General features: G+C 51.9%; 1 protein-coding gene across 2 annotated transcripts; it reads right to left on the reverse strand.

Annotated features, from left to right (window-relative positions):
• Positions 1–11,251: 11,251 nt before the first annotated feature.
• CLPS (colipase) lies at positions 11,252–13,765 on the reverse strand. 2 transcript variants are annotated; one of them, XM_047797694.1, is made up of 3 exons: positions 13,644–13,765; positions 12,393–12,515; positions 11,252–11,498 (listed from the first exon to the last, which is right to left on the reverse strand). In XM_047797694.1, exons 1-3 carry the CDS (start codon positions 13,725–13,727, stop codon positions 11,367–11,369), a joined length of 339 nt encoding a protein of 112 aa, XP_047653650.1. In that variant the 5' UTR covers positions 13,728–13,765; the 3' UTR covers positions 11,252–11,366. The 2 variants fall into 2 exon arrangements, with proteins under 2 accessions (XP_047653650.1, XP_047653651.1); XM_047797695.1 differs by lacking the exon at positions 12,393–12,515.
• Positions 13,766–15,770: the final 2,005 nt, after the last annotated feature.

The following is a 15,770-nucleotide window of genomic DNA, read 5'->3' on the forward strand; positions in this document are numbered from 1 at the left end:
TGACTCTCAACTCTTACCCATTTCCCGCAGACCAAGGGCGCCATCAACATTGTGTGTCCCTGCCAAGGAGGCCTGACTTGCTTCCGCAAGGACCCAGACTGTAACCGCCAGTGCCGTTTGATTTAGAGGAGGCTGCAGGCTGGTCACCGCCCCAGCCCCTCGGAGCCAGAGGCCTTGGGGGACCCTCTCTTGCTCAAAGGGCATTAAAGTCACTTCCTGGCTCTGGCCTCCGTCTGCATTTCCTGGGAGCGGGAACTTGACAGGGCTTCTTCCAGTCTGGAGGCAGCTGAAAGGGGAGCCTGGAGGCAGGAAGGAGCTGCCCACGGGGCTTGGCCCTGTCTGGACCCCCAGGGCCTCAGGGCAGAACAGCAGGAAGGGAGCGGAGGTGAGATGGGGGTGAGAGGAGGCTGGGTCCAGGCTGAGCCAAGTCTTGGGGTGGAGGGCTGTGGGGGAGGGGTGGGTGGAAGAATGTGCCTGGAGAGGTGGGGGCGCCCTGGACAGGTGTGCAGTGGGAGGGACTCAGAGGGGGCCTCTGAATGCTTTTCAAGGGGAGCAAATGGGTGGAGGTCCTTGAGACAGTGTCCATGAGAACGTGGGTGAAGCATAAAAGGCAAAACCTCCATGCTTGTGGTGGGAAAGGGACCTGCTGCATGGAAAGCTCCACACTCTCAGATTTGATCAGCTGTGTTTTATGGATAAAGAAACTGAAGCTAAAAAAAAAAAAAAAAAAATGAGTTCCCACTGTGGCGTAATGGGATTGGTGGCCTCTTGGGGGCATTGGGACCCAGGTTCTAGCACAGTGGGTTAAGGATCTGGCGTTACTGCAGCTGTGGCTTAGGTCTCAACTGTGGCTTGGATCTGATCCCTGACCCAGGAACTCCACATGCCTCGGGGAGGGCAAAAAAGAAAGAAAAGAAGGAGTTCCCGTCATGGCTCAGTGGTTAACGAATCCGACTAGGAACCATGAGGTTGTGGGTTCGATCCCTGGCCTCGCTCAGTGGGTTAAGCATCCCGCGTTGCTGTGGCTGAGATGTAGGCTGGCAGCAACAGCTCTGATTCTACCCCTAGCCTGGGAACCTCCATATGCCACGGGAGCAGCCCCCAAAATGGCAAAAAGACAAAAAAAGAAAGAAAAGAAAAGAAATAAAGAAACAGGCTCAGGGAGCACCACGATTTGCCCAAAGTCACACCTTGGGTATCACTGAGGATTTTTTCTGCTGCTCCAAATCCAACCTAAACTGGTCTAGATGCTAAGGGAATTCATTGGCACTCAGAACTGGAAGTCCAGGAGCAGGCAAGCCTCAGGTCTGGCTGAATCCAGGAGCTCCACAGCCCTCAGGCTGGATTCCTTCCCAGTAGCTGCAAGAGTTCCAGGTGTCACCTAATAATAACAGCTAAGATTTATTGAGCACTTATTATGTTCCAGACACTGTGAAAAACACTTTCTTATCTGTATTAACTCAGCTTATTGTCACAACAAAGTTATAGTAGGTACTATAATTACTCCTATTTTACAAATACGGCACTGAGGCCAAAAAAAATAAAGAAGACTGATCTCAGAGAGACAGCAGTCAGAGATCTTAATTCTCTGCTCAGGAAGTGAATCTGGGCAGCCTGCATGAAGACCAGGAATCCCAGCCACTAGACCAGCTATAGGCTAGAAGCACAACTGCCCTGATTCTTGCCCCCCTGTTGAAAGCAAGAATGTTTCAAGGAGGCAAAGACGGGAAAAACAGGTACAAAGAGACACATACAACATGTAGGAGAGCACACACAGTAGCTTATTTATTTAAGTCAGAAGCAAAGAAGTAACACACACCCCAAAGAGGAGTGCAGGTGCCAGCATCCCAGAGAGGTGAGTTAAATCACTTATAGAGCACAGTTCTTCTGGGTCTTTGTTCTCCTTTGGCCAGTTTTTTCTTTTCTTTTTTTTGTTCTCTTGTCTTTTTAGGGCCACACCTGCAGCACATGGAGGTTCCCAGGCTAGGGGTCGAATCACAGCTGTAGCCGCCGGCCTAGCCACAGCCAAAGCAACTTGGGATGGGAGCTGCGTCTGTGACCTACACCACAGGTCACGACAACGCCGGATTCTTAACCCACTGAGCCAGGCCAGGGATCGAACCCATAACCTCATGGTTCCTAGTCGGATTCTTTCTGCTGTACCACAACGGGAACTCCTCACCTGACCTATTTCTTACACCTGACTTATTTCTTACAGCCGCCCCAGTACGTATATGCATCTCTGGGCAAAGATGGATTCCAGAGCAGAGGGTTGTAGGACAGTATCAGGACTTATTGTGGCCTGGCCTCCCCTCCCTTTTTGACCCTTAGAAATCTTTCTGCAGGTGTGTAGTTGGGGGGTCTCCTCCCCAGGAGTGACCTAAGTGGTCATCTTTCTACCCCAGCAGAGCTCCTGCAATTAACTTTCTCCTTGACGTATCAAAGAGATGCAAGGCCCAGTTTACTCAGCCTCGAAAGTCCCAGCTGTTCTCAGCCCAGGGGCCCATCTACCTCCTACCTCATTTCCAAATCCAAACCATCTCTCTTCTTTAGGAAACAGCCTTACAGCTGCAGAAGCAAAACCTACTCTACTGATGACTTAAACGAGGTAGCTGCTTTCTCTCTCACCATAGCCAAAGGAGGCTGGATGGAGGCTCTGCTGGGGGAGAGGGTCCACCTCCTTCCATCCTCTCACACAGATTTGTATGAATTCGTTACACATTTTGGGTATTAACCCCTTATTGGATATTTCATTTGCAGATATCCTCTTCCACTCTGTAAGTTGTCTTTTCATTTTGTCGATGGTTTCCTTTGCTGGGCAGATGCTTTTTAGCCAATGCGGTCCCATTTGTTTATTTTTGCTTTTGTTTCCCTTGTCTGGGGAGTCGCACCCAGAAAAATACTGCTAAAACAAGTGCAATATTTGTCTGTGTTTTCTTCTAGGGATTTTAAGGTTTCAGGTAGGAAGACTCCAGGTTTTTTCTTTTTTTTTCTTTTTGTCTGGGCCTGGGGCATGCGGAGTTCCCTTGCCAGGGATTGAACCCACACCACAGCAGTGACCCAAGCCACAGCAGTGACAATGCTGGATTCTTAACCTGTTGAGCCACAAGGGAACTCCCTCCAGTTTTGATGACTGGCCAATGACATCTTTCAAGGCTTCAGTCCCCTTTTGTCCCACATCTAGGTCAGCCAATGAGAAAAGCACCCCATCCCTCCCTTGGTGCTGGTGGCAAGGGCAAACCACCAGCTCAAGCCCAGTCTGCTCAAGGGAACCCTTATCCCGGCCCCCACCTTGTAGCTGCAGTAAAGTCAAAGCCACCTGCCCCTTCATCCTTGCCGCTCATACCTCCTTGCACCTGCCGTGCTGTCCCCAGAAATTCCAATTATTCAAGTAATAAACCTTTCTATGTCGTCTTGGTGTGTGCAGCATCATCAGGTTCCAACATCCAGACCAATATTGGGTGGGAGTTGATTTCACCTTCCATGAGGCACCCAGAAAAGCTGCAATCCTCCAGTCCTCTTCCCCTGCCATGGCTGGGGGGGACATGCCTGGATTGCTAGGTGACCGTGTGGAGGACATGGCCCAGGAGAGTGTCCTGATTCACAGCCATCTTGGTATGAGCAAGAAATCCACTTTTGTTGTATTGAGCCTCTGTAATTCCTGGACAGTGTGTTCCCACAGCAGCTCCTGGCTCGCTGTGACCAATGCACGTAAAGCCGTCTCTTGCAGCTCTGCCCTCGGCATTATCACCTGTTCCCACTGTCAAGACATAGTCAGTTTGTTCTGATTATCCACCACCACAACCCACTCAGGCGTCCTTGGCCCTGTCACTCTTGTGCCCGCCAAGAAGGCCAACAGAAAGGTGTTCAGATGTACTGCATTTTCTCAAGAGAGGGAGTTCCTGAGATTCTAATTGAAAGTGTCTGGAGGAAGGGAGTGAAACAATGAAAACCAGAGTCTAATCTTCCATTCCTTGATAGCTTTGTGACGTGGGGGAGCTTTGGCAACTTCTCTGGGCCTTAGTTGCCTCATCTGAGAAACAAATATTCCCGGTGCTGTTTAACAATAAATGTATCCTGGGATTGGATGAGAGAGACTTTTGAAATCCTTCCACTGTATTTACTGGGTACCCACTCTATGCCTAGCAAAATACCCACTACTTAATTTAAGCATTGATTCATCCCTTGAGGTACTATTATTATGCTCCATTTTGCAGATGGAGAAACTGAGGCTCAAAGCAGTTAAGTCTGCCCAACAATCACACAGCCAGTAGGCAGCAGAGCTGGGACTGAACCCAGATCTCACTGGTGCCAGAATTCACTAGCTCTTCTGCTGGCAGCAAGAAGAACAGAGCAAAGGGTCCAGGAAGCAGCAGTCGTTCTTGGGAAAATTCTTCCTTTTTTTTTTTTTTTTGTCTTTTTAGGGCCACACTCGAGGCATATGGACGATCCCAGGCTAAGTATCAAATCGAAGCTACATCTGCTGGCCTACGCCACAGCCACAGCCACAGGAACTCAGGATCCCTGACCCACTGAGCGAGAACAGAGATTGAACCCACGTTCTCATGGATACTAGTTAGGTTCTTAACCCGCTGAGCCACAACGGGAATTCCCAGAAACTTCTGCTTTGTCTCTATTGTTTGTTCCTCTGTCCCTTTGGTCTGGGAACTGGCGCTGCCAGCCTCTCCCCATCAACCCCAGGGCTGGGCATTCACAGCTCACTACCTACCCTCCAGGCTTCAGTCACATGGCAGAGACCAGGTATTTAGCTGGACCTGAGAAGCACTGCCCTCACCTCTGGCCCATGATGCAGCAGCTGCAGCTTCTGGTCCTCCTCTTCCTTCTCTCTTTTTTCTTCCTCCTCACTGGGGGCTCATTTTTCCAGGGAGATATGAAAAGTTTGATAAGGAACCTAGAGCACACTGTCTGCTACCATCCTAAGATGCTGTTGGAGAAGCTGGGAGGGTACAGAGGTTCGTGTGGGTGAAAGCTGGAAGTGGGGGGCAGTGGGGAGCATTGGATGGAGGATGTCTGGGGGGACAAAGAAGGCTCATTCATGTCATGGCAGCTGTGCCCGGGTGCTGCCAGGTGCAGGCCCTGCAGAAGCAAAAGGACATGATACTCCTGCCCCAGACTCACATCTGGTAAGAGAGACAGTCATTCTGCAATGCCACACATTTTATTAAGCACCTACTATCCATAAATTATCTTTCTATGGGCTCGAGACAGGGTTATGAAGAAGACACACAAATCCGTGCCCTGGTAGAGCTGACATTCTATCACAGGAGGCAGATAAGTGAAATATTCATATCTTCCTGGTGATCAGCACCTGAGGACAAAGAAAATAAGGAAGGGGCTTTGGACGAGCCGTGTGAGAAGATACTCCACGAAGACCTGACTAACCATGTGAAATTTTAAGCAGAGCCCTGAAGGGAGTGAGGTCTTTCCTAAAGGCAGCCAGGCAGGCAGCAGAAAGAGCAGTTCATGTGGAGGGAACGGCCAGGGCAAAGTCTAGAGGAGGGATCTTGCCCGGCATATTCAAGGCATAGCAGAGTGAGAGGATGGAAATGAAGGGAGATGAGGTCAGAGAGATCAAAGGAACCGAGTATTACAACAGCCTCCATCATTCAGTAATTCCGCATTCAACACCCATGGGCCAAGAAATGCAGCCGTGAATAAGAGAGGAAAAGCCCTGCCCTCCTGGAGTTGAGGGGGAGATAGAAAATTTTAAAAGCTGAATAAAGGAGATAATTTTAGGAGACCCCTAAAAGTTGAAGGATCCGGTGTCGCCACAAGCTGTGGCGTAGGTCGAGGATGCACCTCGGATCTGGCATTGCCGAGACGGTGGCATAGGCCAAGGCTCCGATTCAACCCTGACCCTGGGAACCTCCATATGGCTGTGGCTGTGGCTCTTAAAAAAAAAGACAAACATTTTAGAGTCACATGTGTTGTGCACATGGGAAAGCCAGGGGATGGGACTGTTCTGGCTGGATGTGCAGGAAGGCTGCAGCCGCAGGCCAGAGAAGGAGGCAGCCAGGCAGAGCTTCCGGAGCAGGGTGTGCTGGGCAGAGGGGCCCCAGTGGTGGCTGCAGGGCATGTGGTGATGGGAGTGGTGGTGGGACAGCAAGGGATCTAGTGACAGGCGGGCAGTCCTGCAATGAAAAGGGCGTGCAGGTCCTATAGACTCTCCAGATCTAGATGCCCTGGGAAGTCCTGAGAGGATTTAAAGCAGGGCAATAATAATGAGGGATTTACCTTAAAAAAAAAGTCCTCTAGGAGTTCCCTGCTGGTTCGGTGGTTTTTCGCAATGGTCACTGCAATGGTTCCAGTCACTGTTGTGGCGAGGCTTCCATCCCTAGCCTGGGAATGTCCACAGGCACAGGTGCGGCCAAAAAAAATATCTTCTGGCTGCTTTGGGGAGAACGGATGGGAGCTGGTGGGGAGGTGGAACTGCAGCGGGTAGAGTGGGCTGAATGGCTCCTGGCAAGAGTAGAAGAATCAAGGAGACCAGGAAGAGGCTCCTGTCAATCTAGTCCTCCTCTGCTGCTTTCTTTTCTTCTTTTTCTTTTTGTCTTTTAGGGCCACACCTGCAGCATATGGAGTTTCCCAGGCTAGGGCTCCAATCAGAGCTACGGCTGTTGGCCTACACCACAGCCACAGCAAAGCGGGCTCCGAGCCAAGTCTGCAACCTACACCACAGCTCACGGCAACACCAGATCCTTAACCCACTGAGCAAGACCAGGGATCGAACCCACGTCCTCATGGATGCTAGTCAGGTTCGCTAGCTGCTGAGTTTCACGATGGAAACTCTGCTTTACTCTTGATCATACATAATAAATAGGATTATACATATAAGATCTAAATCATAATTATTAATAAAACCCAATATAAATATATTATAGAATAAAATGTCTGATCTTGATTTTATACGTTAAAATCAGTTAGTTTTAGTTTTATGCAAACACCCTCAAACCATCACCCAAATCAGGATACAGAGCACTGGGAATTCCCTGTGGCTTAGCAGTTAAAGGATCTGATGTCATCACCGCAGGTTCAACCCCTGACCCCAGAACTTGTACATGCCACAGGCATGGCCAAAAAAAAAAAAAAGGAAAAATACAGAGCATTTCCAGCACCCTAGAAGGCTTGTTTTTGAATGTCATATAATGGAATCATATATATCTGCCTTCTTTTGCTCAACATTTTGTCCGAGACACCTCTATATTTTCTTATGAGTTTATTATGTCTTCCCTCAAGCTGTGCTTGTCCAGTCATGTGATCACTTTTCATGTGCGGTTACTGAAATTAAAATTAAACAACATTTAAAATTCAGCTCCCAGGTCAAGCCAACCACATTTCAGGTACTCAATGGCCAGAGGTGGCTAGTGATTACTGAACAGGACCTTACAGAAGAGGCCCATTTTCATCACTGTAGAAAGTTCTATTAGAGGGCTGTCTGGAATATCAGCTCCAGAAGGGCAGGCATTTCTGCTGGTTCTATTCCCATCTGCTTTCCCAGGGCTTGAACACAGTAGGTATTCAGTATTTGCTGGTTGGAAGACTACTGAGGGAGTTCCCTGCATGGCTCAGCAGTAACGAACCCTACTAAGATCCTTAAGGATGCAGGTTCAATCCTCGGCCTCGGCCTCGCTAAGCCGGTTAAGGATCAGGGGTTGCCTGAGCTGGGGTGTAGGTTGCAGTCACGGCTTGAATCTTGCGTTGCCCTGGGTGTGGCATAAGCTGGCAGATGTAGCCCCGAATCCGACCCCTAGCCTGGGAGGGTCGGCCCTAAAAAAAGCGGAAAAAAAAAAGGACTGCCGAAATTGACGGAAGGACGGTAGGTGGTAGATGATGTGCCCCCCAGCACTGGGGAATACTTGATTGATACGTGTGTATGTGTTTGGGGGTGGGGCGCTTAGGTGACAATCGAGCTCAGCTGAAGGTGAGTAGGAGTTGGCAGGAGATTGTGCAGTGGCAGATGGAAAGGTCTGGCTCACCCTCGTGTGTCCCAGAAAGTAACCTATTTTGAGGACCCTAAGGGCAAGCCGTCAAAAACTGTTCGTTCTCCTCTGGGCACAAAGCTGGTCCTGCAGGCGCCGTGTTCCCAGCCTGGCGGGAGGGGGCGCTAGTGAGGGCACCCTGGGGGAGGGGAAGGCAACAGGCCCGCAGTGGAACCAGCCGGGCCGGGCCGGGCCGGGCCGGCTCCCCGCAGGACCCTGGGGAGATTTGCATGCGAAGCAGGACGTGCAAGAGCGGGCACTGCAGCGGGTCGGTGGAGAGCTGCGAGTCCCACTGCTCCGTAAAGGAGTCGGAGGGCAGCGCGTGCCACACGCATGTGGGTGTTGGTGCAGGGGGCGGGGGGTGCATGGGCGATGGGGGGGCGGCTCATGGAAGGTGGAACCAGGGCGGACACAGAGCCCAAGGGAAAGAAGGAGAGGTAGGTGGGCGGCAATGACCCTGGAATTCTCTGCTGGGTCAGTGGGTGGACAGACCCGAGGCAAGTCTTCACCCCAGGGGCTTGGAATCCTGGCTGGAGGGCAGGCACGGGGTGTGGCGATGCTTCTCTTTCTAATATGGGTTCTGTTCTTCAGGGGTCACCTCAGCAAACCCCACAAGTAGCACTGTAAATGGGTCTGGCCCTAACCTGCCTCCACCTCTGCCTCAGACCACCCTCGTCCCAAGCTCCAGAAGGTCTGCTATGACCCCACGTGCTCCTGGGGAGAGGTTTGGGATGAAGCAGCTGCTGAGCTGACTGTTCAGGAGAGGGGATTGATTTACCCATGAAAGGATTTGAGGAGATGGTGGCCCCCTGTCAATGTTCATCCACTTTCAATTGGCAGGTTGGGCAGTTCCCCAGTGGCTCTGTGGGTTAAGGACCTGGCATTGGCACTGCTGTGGCGAGGGTTTGATACCTGGCCCGGGAACTTCCACATACCCCGGGTCTCTGCCAAAACAAAAGAGATTTGGCAGATGGTTTAACAGGGGAAAAGTGATGCCAGGGATGGAGTTAGGAGGGCACTGAGCAACCGTAGGGGCCAGCCTGGAGGAGGTGACCAGAGACAGACTCGGAGTAGCTGGGTGAGAAGGTCTTTGTGTGCAGGCTCTTCTGCTGTGTGTGCAGATGGGCCCCAGAGCTGGGGGTGTGGTGAAAGTGGGGGGTGCCCCTCAGGGCGGAGGGCAGAGCAGTCCCCAAGGTCGAGGCCAAAGTCTCACCTTTCCCAGATGTTCCTCGGCCTCTATAACAAGTGTCCCTGCCAGCTGGACCTGACTTGTATATTTCAGAAGAATTAGAAATTGTCTAAAATCGTCTACAGCCATTGTAAGAAAATTGAAAAAAGGAGGGCAACTAAGAAAACTGTCTTATTTTTTTTTTGTCTTTTGTTGTTGCTCTTTCTTGGGCCGCTCCCGCGGCATATGGAGGTTCCCAGGCTAGGGGTTGAATCGGAGCTGTAGCCACCAGCCTACGCCAGAGCCACAGCAACGTAGGATCCGAGTCACATCTGCAACCTACACCACAGCTCACGGCAACGCCGGGTCGTTAACCCACTGAGCAAGGGCAGGGACCGAACCCGCAACCTCATGGTTCCTAGTCGGATTTGTTAACTACTGCGCCACGACTGGAACTCCAGAAAACTGTCTTTTAATGCTCTCTCTTCCTTGCCTCCCCACCCAGTTCTCCTCTGCTCACTCCCATGACTACCAGAGTTGTGTGTTCCTGCCCCTGGTCCCAGAGCCCCCCAAGAGGGGAGGGCCAAGAAGGGAAGGATGATACATCATCATTGAAATAAGAGCTTTCTCTGCTGGTAGCCGTGGCCCCCTTCCTTGCTAATAGAATCCCAATATTGTTTGGGCGGTCATGTGCCCAGCCCTGGAGAGGGGTCATAACTAGTCTAAGCCAGTCATGGTGATCCATTCCCTTTGCCCAATACTTGCTTTCCCAGCTTCCCTTGCAGCTGGAGGTGGTCAGGTGACCCTGCGGTAGCCATGGTGACATGGCGCACTCAGCCTTGAGGTGTTAGGGCAAGATTAAGAAGGTGCACCTGGAGAAGCACTCTGCCCTCACCCAGTACCCCACCCAGCCTCTACTCCAGGCTTCCTAACTTAGACTTTGACCCCTAGCTTGGGAACTTCCATATGCCACAGGTGTGGCCTTAAAAAAAAAATGGAAAAAAAGAAAATGGTGAGAGGATGTGATGTTAGGAGCTGCTGTGAAGGCATTAGCCAGCCTGGGGGACGTGAAGAGAACTGCGACCTGCCAGCACCCAAACAAATGCCAGCGCTTCTATCTCTAGGCTTCTTCATGCCCAAGAAATATCTGCCCCCTTTGTTTAAGCCGTAATTACTTGGATTTTTAAATTACTTACAGCTGAATCCAGTCTTAACTCATAAACCTAATGGCTTCTCGAAGGGTTCATTATCCCAGAACTACAGAATCCTGGGGCTGGGAGAGCATCTCAATTTCATTTAGTTCAGTGCCCCCCCCCCATTTATGTGACTCCTCCCTGCATGTCCACCAAGAGGTCAGTGAACCTGCACTTGCATTTCTCAGTGACCAGGTGCTCAGGACTCTAAGGAAACCCAGGCTTTTTGGTTCCAGAAGGTATAACATTTTTATATGAACCCCAAACTAGATTCCTTATAGTTCCACCCATTTGTCTGAGAATGAATGATTGGGAAAGACCAGGGAATCATAGAAAGGGTAAGGGATGGAGTTGGATGATTTAGTGGCCATTTTTTTCTAATTACATGACCTTGGGTGAATTACTTAGCCTCTCTGAACTTCAGTTCCTTTTATCTATAGAGACAACGAATTCTCCTTCCCAAGGTCATTGTGAGGATTTGCTAGCACAGAATAAGCCCCCGACTGTTAGTGGTCTGACCCCTTAACACACGGATGTGTCACATTTGAGAGTTTGGCCTGGAAGAGAGGTGAGCTCAGGACAGGGGACTACGTTTTGATGCAGGGCAAAAAATACGGGCCATGGCAACTCCTGACAAGAGGGGTGTGTGTGTGTGTGTAAATAAGTGCTTGCCTGTATGCCTGAGAACGTGGCGGGGCTAGGAGGGCATCCCAGAGAGGTTCCCAGCCTGGCGGGGTCCGTGTCACAACCTTGTCTCCAGCCTGGTGCCTCTTCCTGCCTGGCCCCTGATCCTTTCCTCCTTTTCGGACCTGATTGACGCCTGATGGGGCAAAACTTGCTGAAACATCAAGGAAGGGGCTGACTGGGCAAGAACATCCAGGAGCCTAGGGAAGGTTTGCAAGAGGGGCTTTAATTGCCAAGAACCCAATGAGAAGACGGAGGTGCCAGCCAGGGAGCAGTGGTGGAAGGAGGGGCGTCCCTCGGTGCTCCAGCTGGTGTGTGTTGTCAGTCACTGGAGCGTCCAACATCATGGCAGATACCAAAGTTGGTGTTGGTGATGGAGCCCACGAGACTCTTGTCCCCCTCACAGGTCAGGCCCCGTTCACAGGGACACTTGTAGTAAACCCCATAGAGCGTCTGCAGAGACATGGAGCCAGTGGAGCCACAGGTTATAGGGGCTACTTTGTTTTTTTGTTCTTTTTTGTCTTTTGTCTTTTTGTTGTTGTTGTTGTTGCTATTTCTTGGGCCGCTCCCGCGGCATATGGAGATTCCCAGGCTAGGGGTTGAATCGGAGCTGTAGCCACCAGCCTACGCCAGAGCCACAGCAACGTAGGATCCGAGTCACATCTGCAACCTACACCACAGCTCACGGCAACGCCGGGTCGTTAACCCACTGAGCAAGGGCAGGGACCTAACCCGCAACCTCATGGTTTCTAGTCGGATTCGTTAACCACTGCGCCACGACGGGAACTCCATATAGGGGCTACTTTGGGTGTCACTTGCCCCTGTCTGACTGCTCTGTCTTTTCAGATGGCTTATCTCCTGACTGCCTCCCCAGGGGCATGGTGGGTTCTGGTCTCCACTCTGTGCCTCCTTGCTCTTATTAACTTGATCTCTCTGGGGAGCCTCTATTTACCCATCCATGAGACGGAGCTGACACATCACTGCCCCACACAGCTCACTGGTCAGCTGTCAGAGAAGGCATTGGATGGGAAAGGGCTTTGAAGCCTATTGACCTCCCTCTCTTCATCAACTCAACATTCAGCATCCAGGAGTTCCCTGGTGGCTCAGCATGTTAAGGACCTGGCATTGTCACTGCTGTGGCTTGGGTCGCTGCTATGGCGTGGGTTTGATCCCTGGCTAGGGAACTTCTGCATGCTGCAGGCGTGGCCACAAAAAGAAACAAAAACATTCAACATCCGGACTAACTCTCCTTGATCCAACCCCTAAGCCTTGAGGGCCCACCCCCTCTGAGCTGACCTTCTTTCTCCTTCTCACAGCCCCCTCCCCGCCCCCGCCACTGGCACTCACGGAGGCAGAACACTCGCTGTTCTCTCTGGCCTTGAGCGCGCAGCGGGACAGGTTCAGGATTGTGTCATGCTGGCAGCAGTTGCTCTTGCACTGGGCACTGTTCAGGCAGAGCTCGCCCTCATCCTGCGAGGGGGGCAGCCGGTTAACCCAGACACTCCCGCCCTCCCCTTGGTCCCTTCTCCACCCAGACCCCCACCTCACCACCTACTTCTGCTGGCCTGGCCTTCCCTGGTGGAGGGGCGCTGTGAAAGAATCTAACCTTGGAGCAGGCGGCCTCTCTGCCCACCTCCCACCCCCCACCATGTGAGAAGCTGGCAGTGCAGAGCCAGAGAGGCAGCCTGAGTTGGGGACAGGATACCTGGGTTCTAGTCCTGGCTGCACCACCAACTGCCGGGGTGACCCTGGGCAAGTCACTGCCCCACCCTGTGCCTAAGTGTTCTCACCTGGAATGGTCACCCATTCAGGGTCTCCAAAACCCCCAAGCAAGGTCTCCAAACCTTTCTGGGTCCCCCAATCCTTCGAGGACCCTGAGAAAGTTGGGGACCACCTCCCTGGAAAACGCCTCCCCACCCCAGACTCTTACACATAATCTCAGAGGATCCTGGACCCTCCAAGCCCATATGTGGCCCTGAGTTAAGAACCTCTGAACAGAGTTGTTAACCCAAAGGGCCTTCCCCCTTCTGCCCTTGGTGGAGAGGCAGTGTGGGCCAGTGCTGGGAGCTTGGCTCTGGAGCTGATGGCAGGGCGCCTGCCCCTGCCCAAGACTTCGCACTGTGTGACCTCAGGCAGCTGACTTAACCTTTCTCTATTTCAGTTTTCCAGTTGCAAACAGGGCTGATAATAATAGTACCTATCTCATGTGGTTCTTATGAGGACTGAATATTTAAGTTTTCCCGAGGCATTTAGGACTGTGTCTGGCACACAGAGAAGAAACTACTCTAGGTCAGAAGCCAGAACCACTGGGAAGCTTTTTTTAAACTACTGGACCTCCTGAGTTAGAGTCTCCCGGGTGGGAGCCCAAGGCTCTGGATTTTTATCAAGTTCCTTCAGCCAGGTTGATGCACTTCTCTGAGCATGCGCCGTGCTGCCTTCTCTGGGGTCTCTGGGGAAGGGGCGCCTCACCTCCCAGCCCTCAGGCAGCCCCAGGTTAGGGCTAGGGACAACTTGAGCCACACAGAGGTCAAGCGCCAAGCTTAAAAAAAAGTCCCCACCTGGGGATTCAGAGGACTTCTCCCCTGAAGACCCTCTTACCAGGTTGATAATGATTCCGCGGGGGTCTGGAACAGCATAGGCTACCGCGAGGGTCACAAGCAGAAAGGCAAGGACCTTCTCCATGATGAATGAGCACAGCTGGTGTAAGTAGCAGCTGGAAGGTCAGGTCAGGTGGCAAAAGACAGACCCAGAGGGGGTAGTGGGGCTATAAAAGGGACCACATATGACCCACCCACCTTCCCATTCCCCACAGGGCCTGCCGTGAGCAGAGGCCCAGCTGTGGCCAGTCTGCTGGGGGTAGGGTCCTGATAAGGTAGCTGGGTGCCACCTGGCACCTGGTGTCTTATGTGTGTGTTGGGGGTGGGGTGACACAGCATGGTTGAGTGGGGACTCAGGGACTCTTTTACCTGTACAAGTTATTAGCTGGGGGAGTTATCTGTTCTGAGTCTGTCACCTTATCTGTCAACTGATAAAAGAGTTGCAAGGGTTTAATGAATTCATATGTTATACACATAACATATGTGGCCTAGAACAGGGCTTGGCACACATGAGCAGTACATGCGAGCTGCTGTTATTGCTGTTATTCACCCCTGGCACCCTGAGCTTCCAGGGTGAGGCAAGGGAGACACCTAGGGTATGAGCACCTCCTTAAATTTTGCCTCCTAGGTGCCGCTCTTTTTTCACCCCAGTCTGGGCCCTCTTTTTTTTTTTCTTATCAAGGCTGTACCTGCAGCATATGGAAGTTCCCAAGCTAGGGGTCAAATGGGAGCTGCAGGCCTATGCTCAGCTGTAGTAATGCCAGATCTGAGCAGCGTCTGTGACCTATGCCACAGTTTGTAGCAAAGCCAGATCTTTAACCCCCTGAGTGAGGCCAGGGATCAAATCTGTATCCTCATGGAGACTATGTCGGGTTCTTAACCCTTGAGCCATAACAGGAACTCCTGGGCCCTCTTTTGACCTCACCTAAACCCAGGTATCTGGCAGTATCAGGTGCAGGTGAGGAGTGATCCCAGCCTCCTGACACCTCAATCTTCCCAGGCTCTCTTGGGGAGTTTAGGGCAGGCCCAAGTCCCTGGGCCCCTGACCAGGGAATGTGGTTCTCCTGCCTGATATACCATCCTCCAAGCCTCCCAACAGGGGGGCACCTGCAGGGGTGATTTAGGGGCCCTTAGGAGGTGCTTCTCCAGCCATCCTCTCCCATTTTCTTTCCACTTCACTTAATATCTACAAGTCCAGCATTAAACACTCACTGCTTTAGTTAAGGCTTCCACTCCCTCAGTCCCCTACCCAAGGCCATGTGTGAGCAGGAACAGTTATCAGTCTCCTGAGCCGCTGATGGCACAGGGCTGACGGCTGGGAAGGGCGCAGCTGCCGGAGTGTGCTCAGGTGTGGGCCAGAGCAGCTTTCCCTAAGGGACTGATTGCTGCAGCCAAGCACCACCCACCCCAATCCCAGGAGGTGGAAGAGGCCCCCACTGTGAAGGCCCCAGACTTCTGGCTTCATCCAGACATTGAACCTGTCTTCCGAACTCGTCATAATTAGCTCCACAACACTGGACAGGTTATTTAAACTGGCGAGCTTCCTGAGCCTTCTTCCTCATCTACCCAAGGAGGATGAAGGTCAGGATTGAATAAGACAATGCATGGCAATCCCATGGATGTGCCTTGCACATGACCTCAGCCCGAGTAACCACCCCCTTGTACCACTGGAGGGTGGTGATATATGGGAACAGCTGGAGGAAGCAGCTAGGAGACCCTCGAAATGAGAGGAACCCACCCAATTCCAGAGACATGGAAATGCCATTGATTAAAGGAACACTATCCTCACTTTTTGAAACCACTTTTTTTTTGTCTTTTTTTGTTGTTGTTGTTGTTGTTGCTATTTCTTGGGCCGCTCCCGCGGCATATGGAGGTTCCCAGGCTAGGGGTTGAATCGGAGCTGTAGCCACCGGCCTACGCCAGAGCCACAGCAACGTAGGATCCGAGCCACGTCTGCAACCTACACCACAGCTCACGGCAACGCCGTATCGTTAACCCACTGAGCAAGGGCAGGGACCGAACCCGCAACCTCATGGTTCCTAGTTGGATTCGTTAACCACTGCGCCACGACGGGAACTCCTGAAACCACTTTTTGGAATTCCCTGGTGGCCTAGCAGCTAAGGTGTCA

The sequence above is a fragment of the Phacochoerus africanus genome, chromosome 9 (genome assembly GCF_016906955.1).
Source record: "Phacochoerus africanus isolate WHEZ1 chromosome 9, ROS_Pafr_v1, whole genome shotgun sequence".
NCBI classification, from domain to species: Eukaryota; Metazoa; Chordata; class Mammalia; order Artiodactyla; family Suidae; genus Phacochoerus; species Phacochoerus africanus.

Bases quoted from the DNA above. Each gene is read 5' to 3' on its own strand.
- CLPS (XM_047797694.1), bottom strand. From the start codon at position 13,727: ATGGAGAAGGTCCTTGCCTTTCTGCTTGTGACCCTCGCGGTAGCCTAT. The intron at 12,516-13,643 runs GTAAGAGGGTCT...CCCCCCTCGCAG, and splicing joins GCGGAATCATTATCAACCTG to GATGAGGGCGAGCTCTGCCT. The intron at 11,499-12,392 runs GTGAGTGCCAGT...ATGTCTCTGCAG, and splicing joins ACAGCGAGTGTTCTGCCTCC to ACGCTCTATGGGGTTTACTA.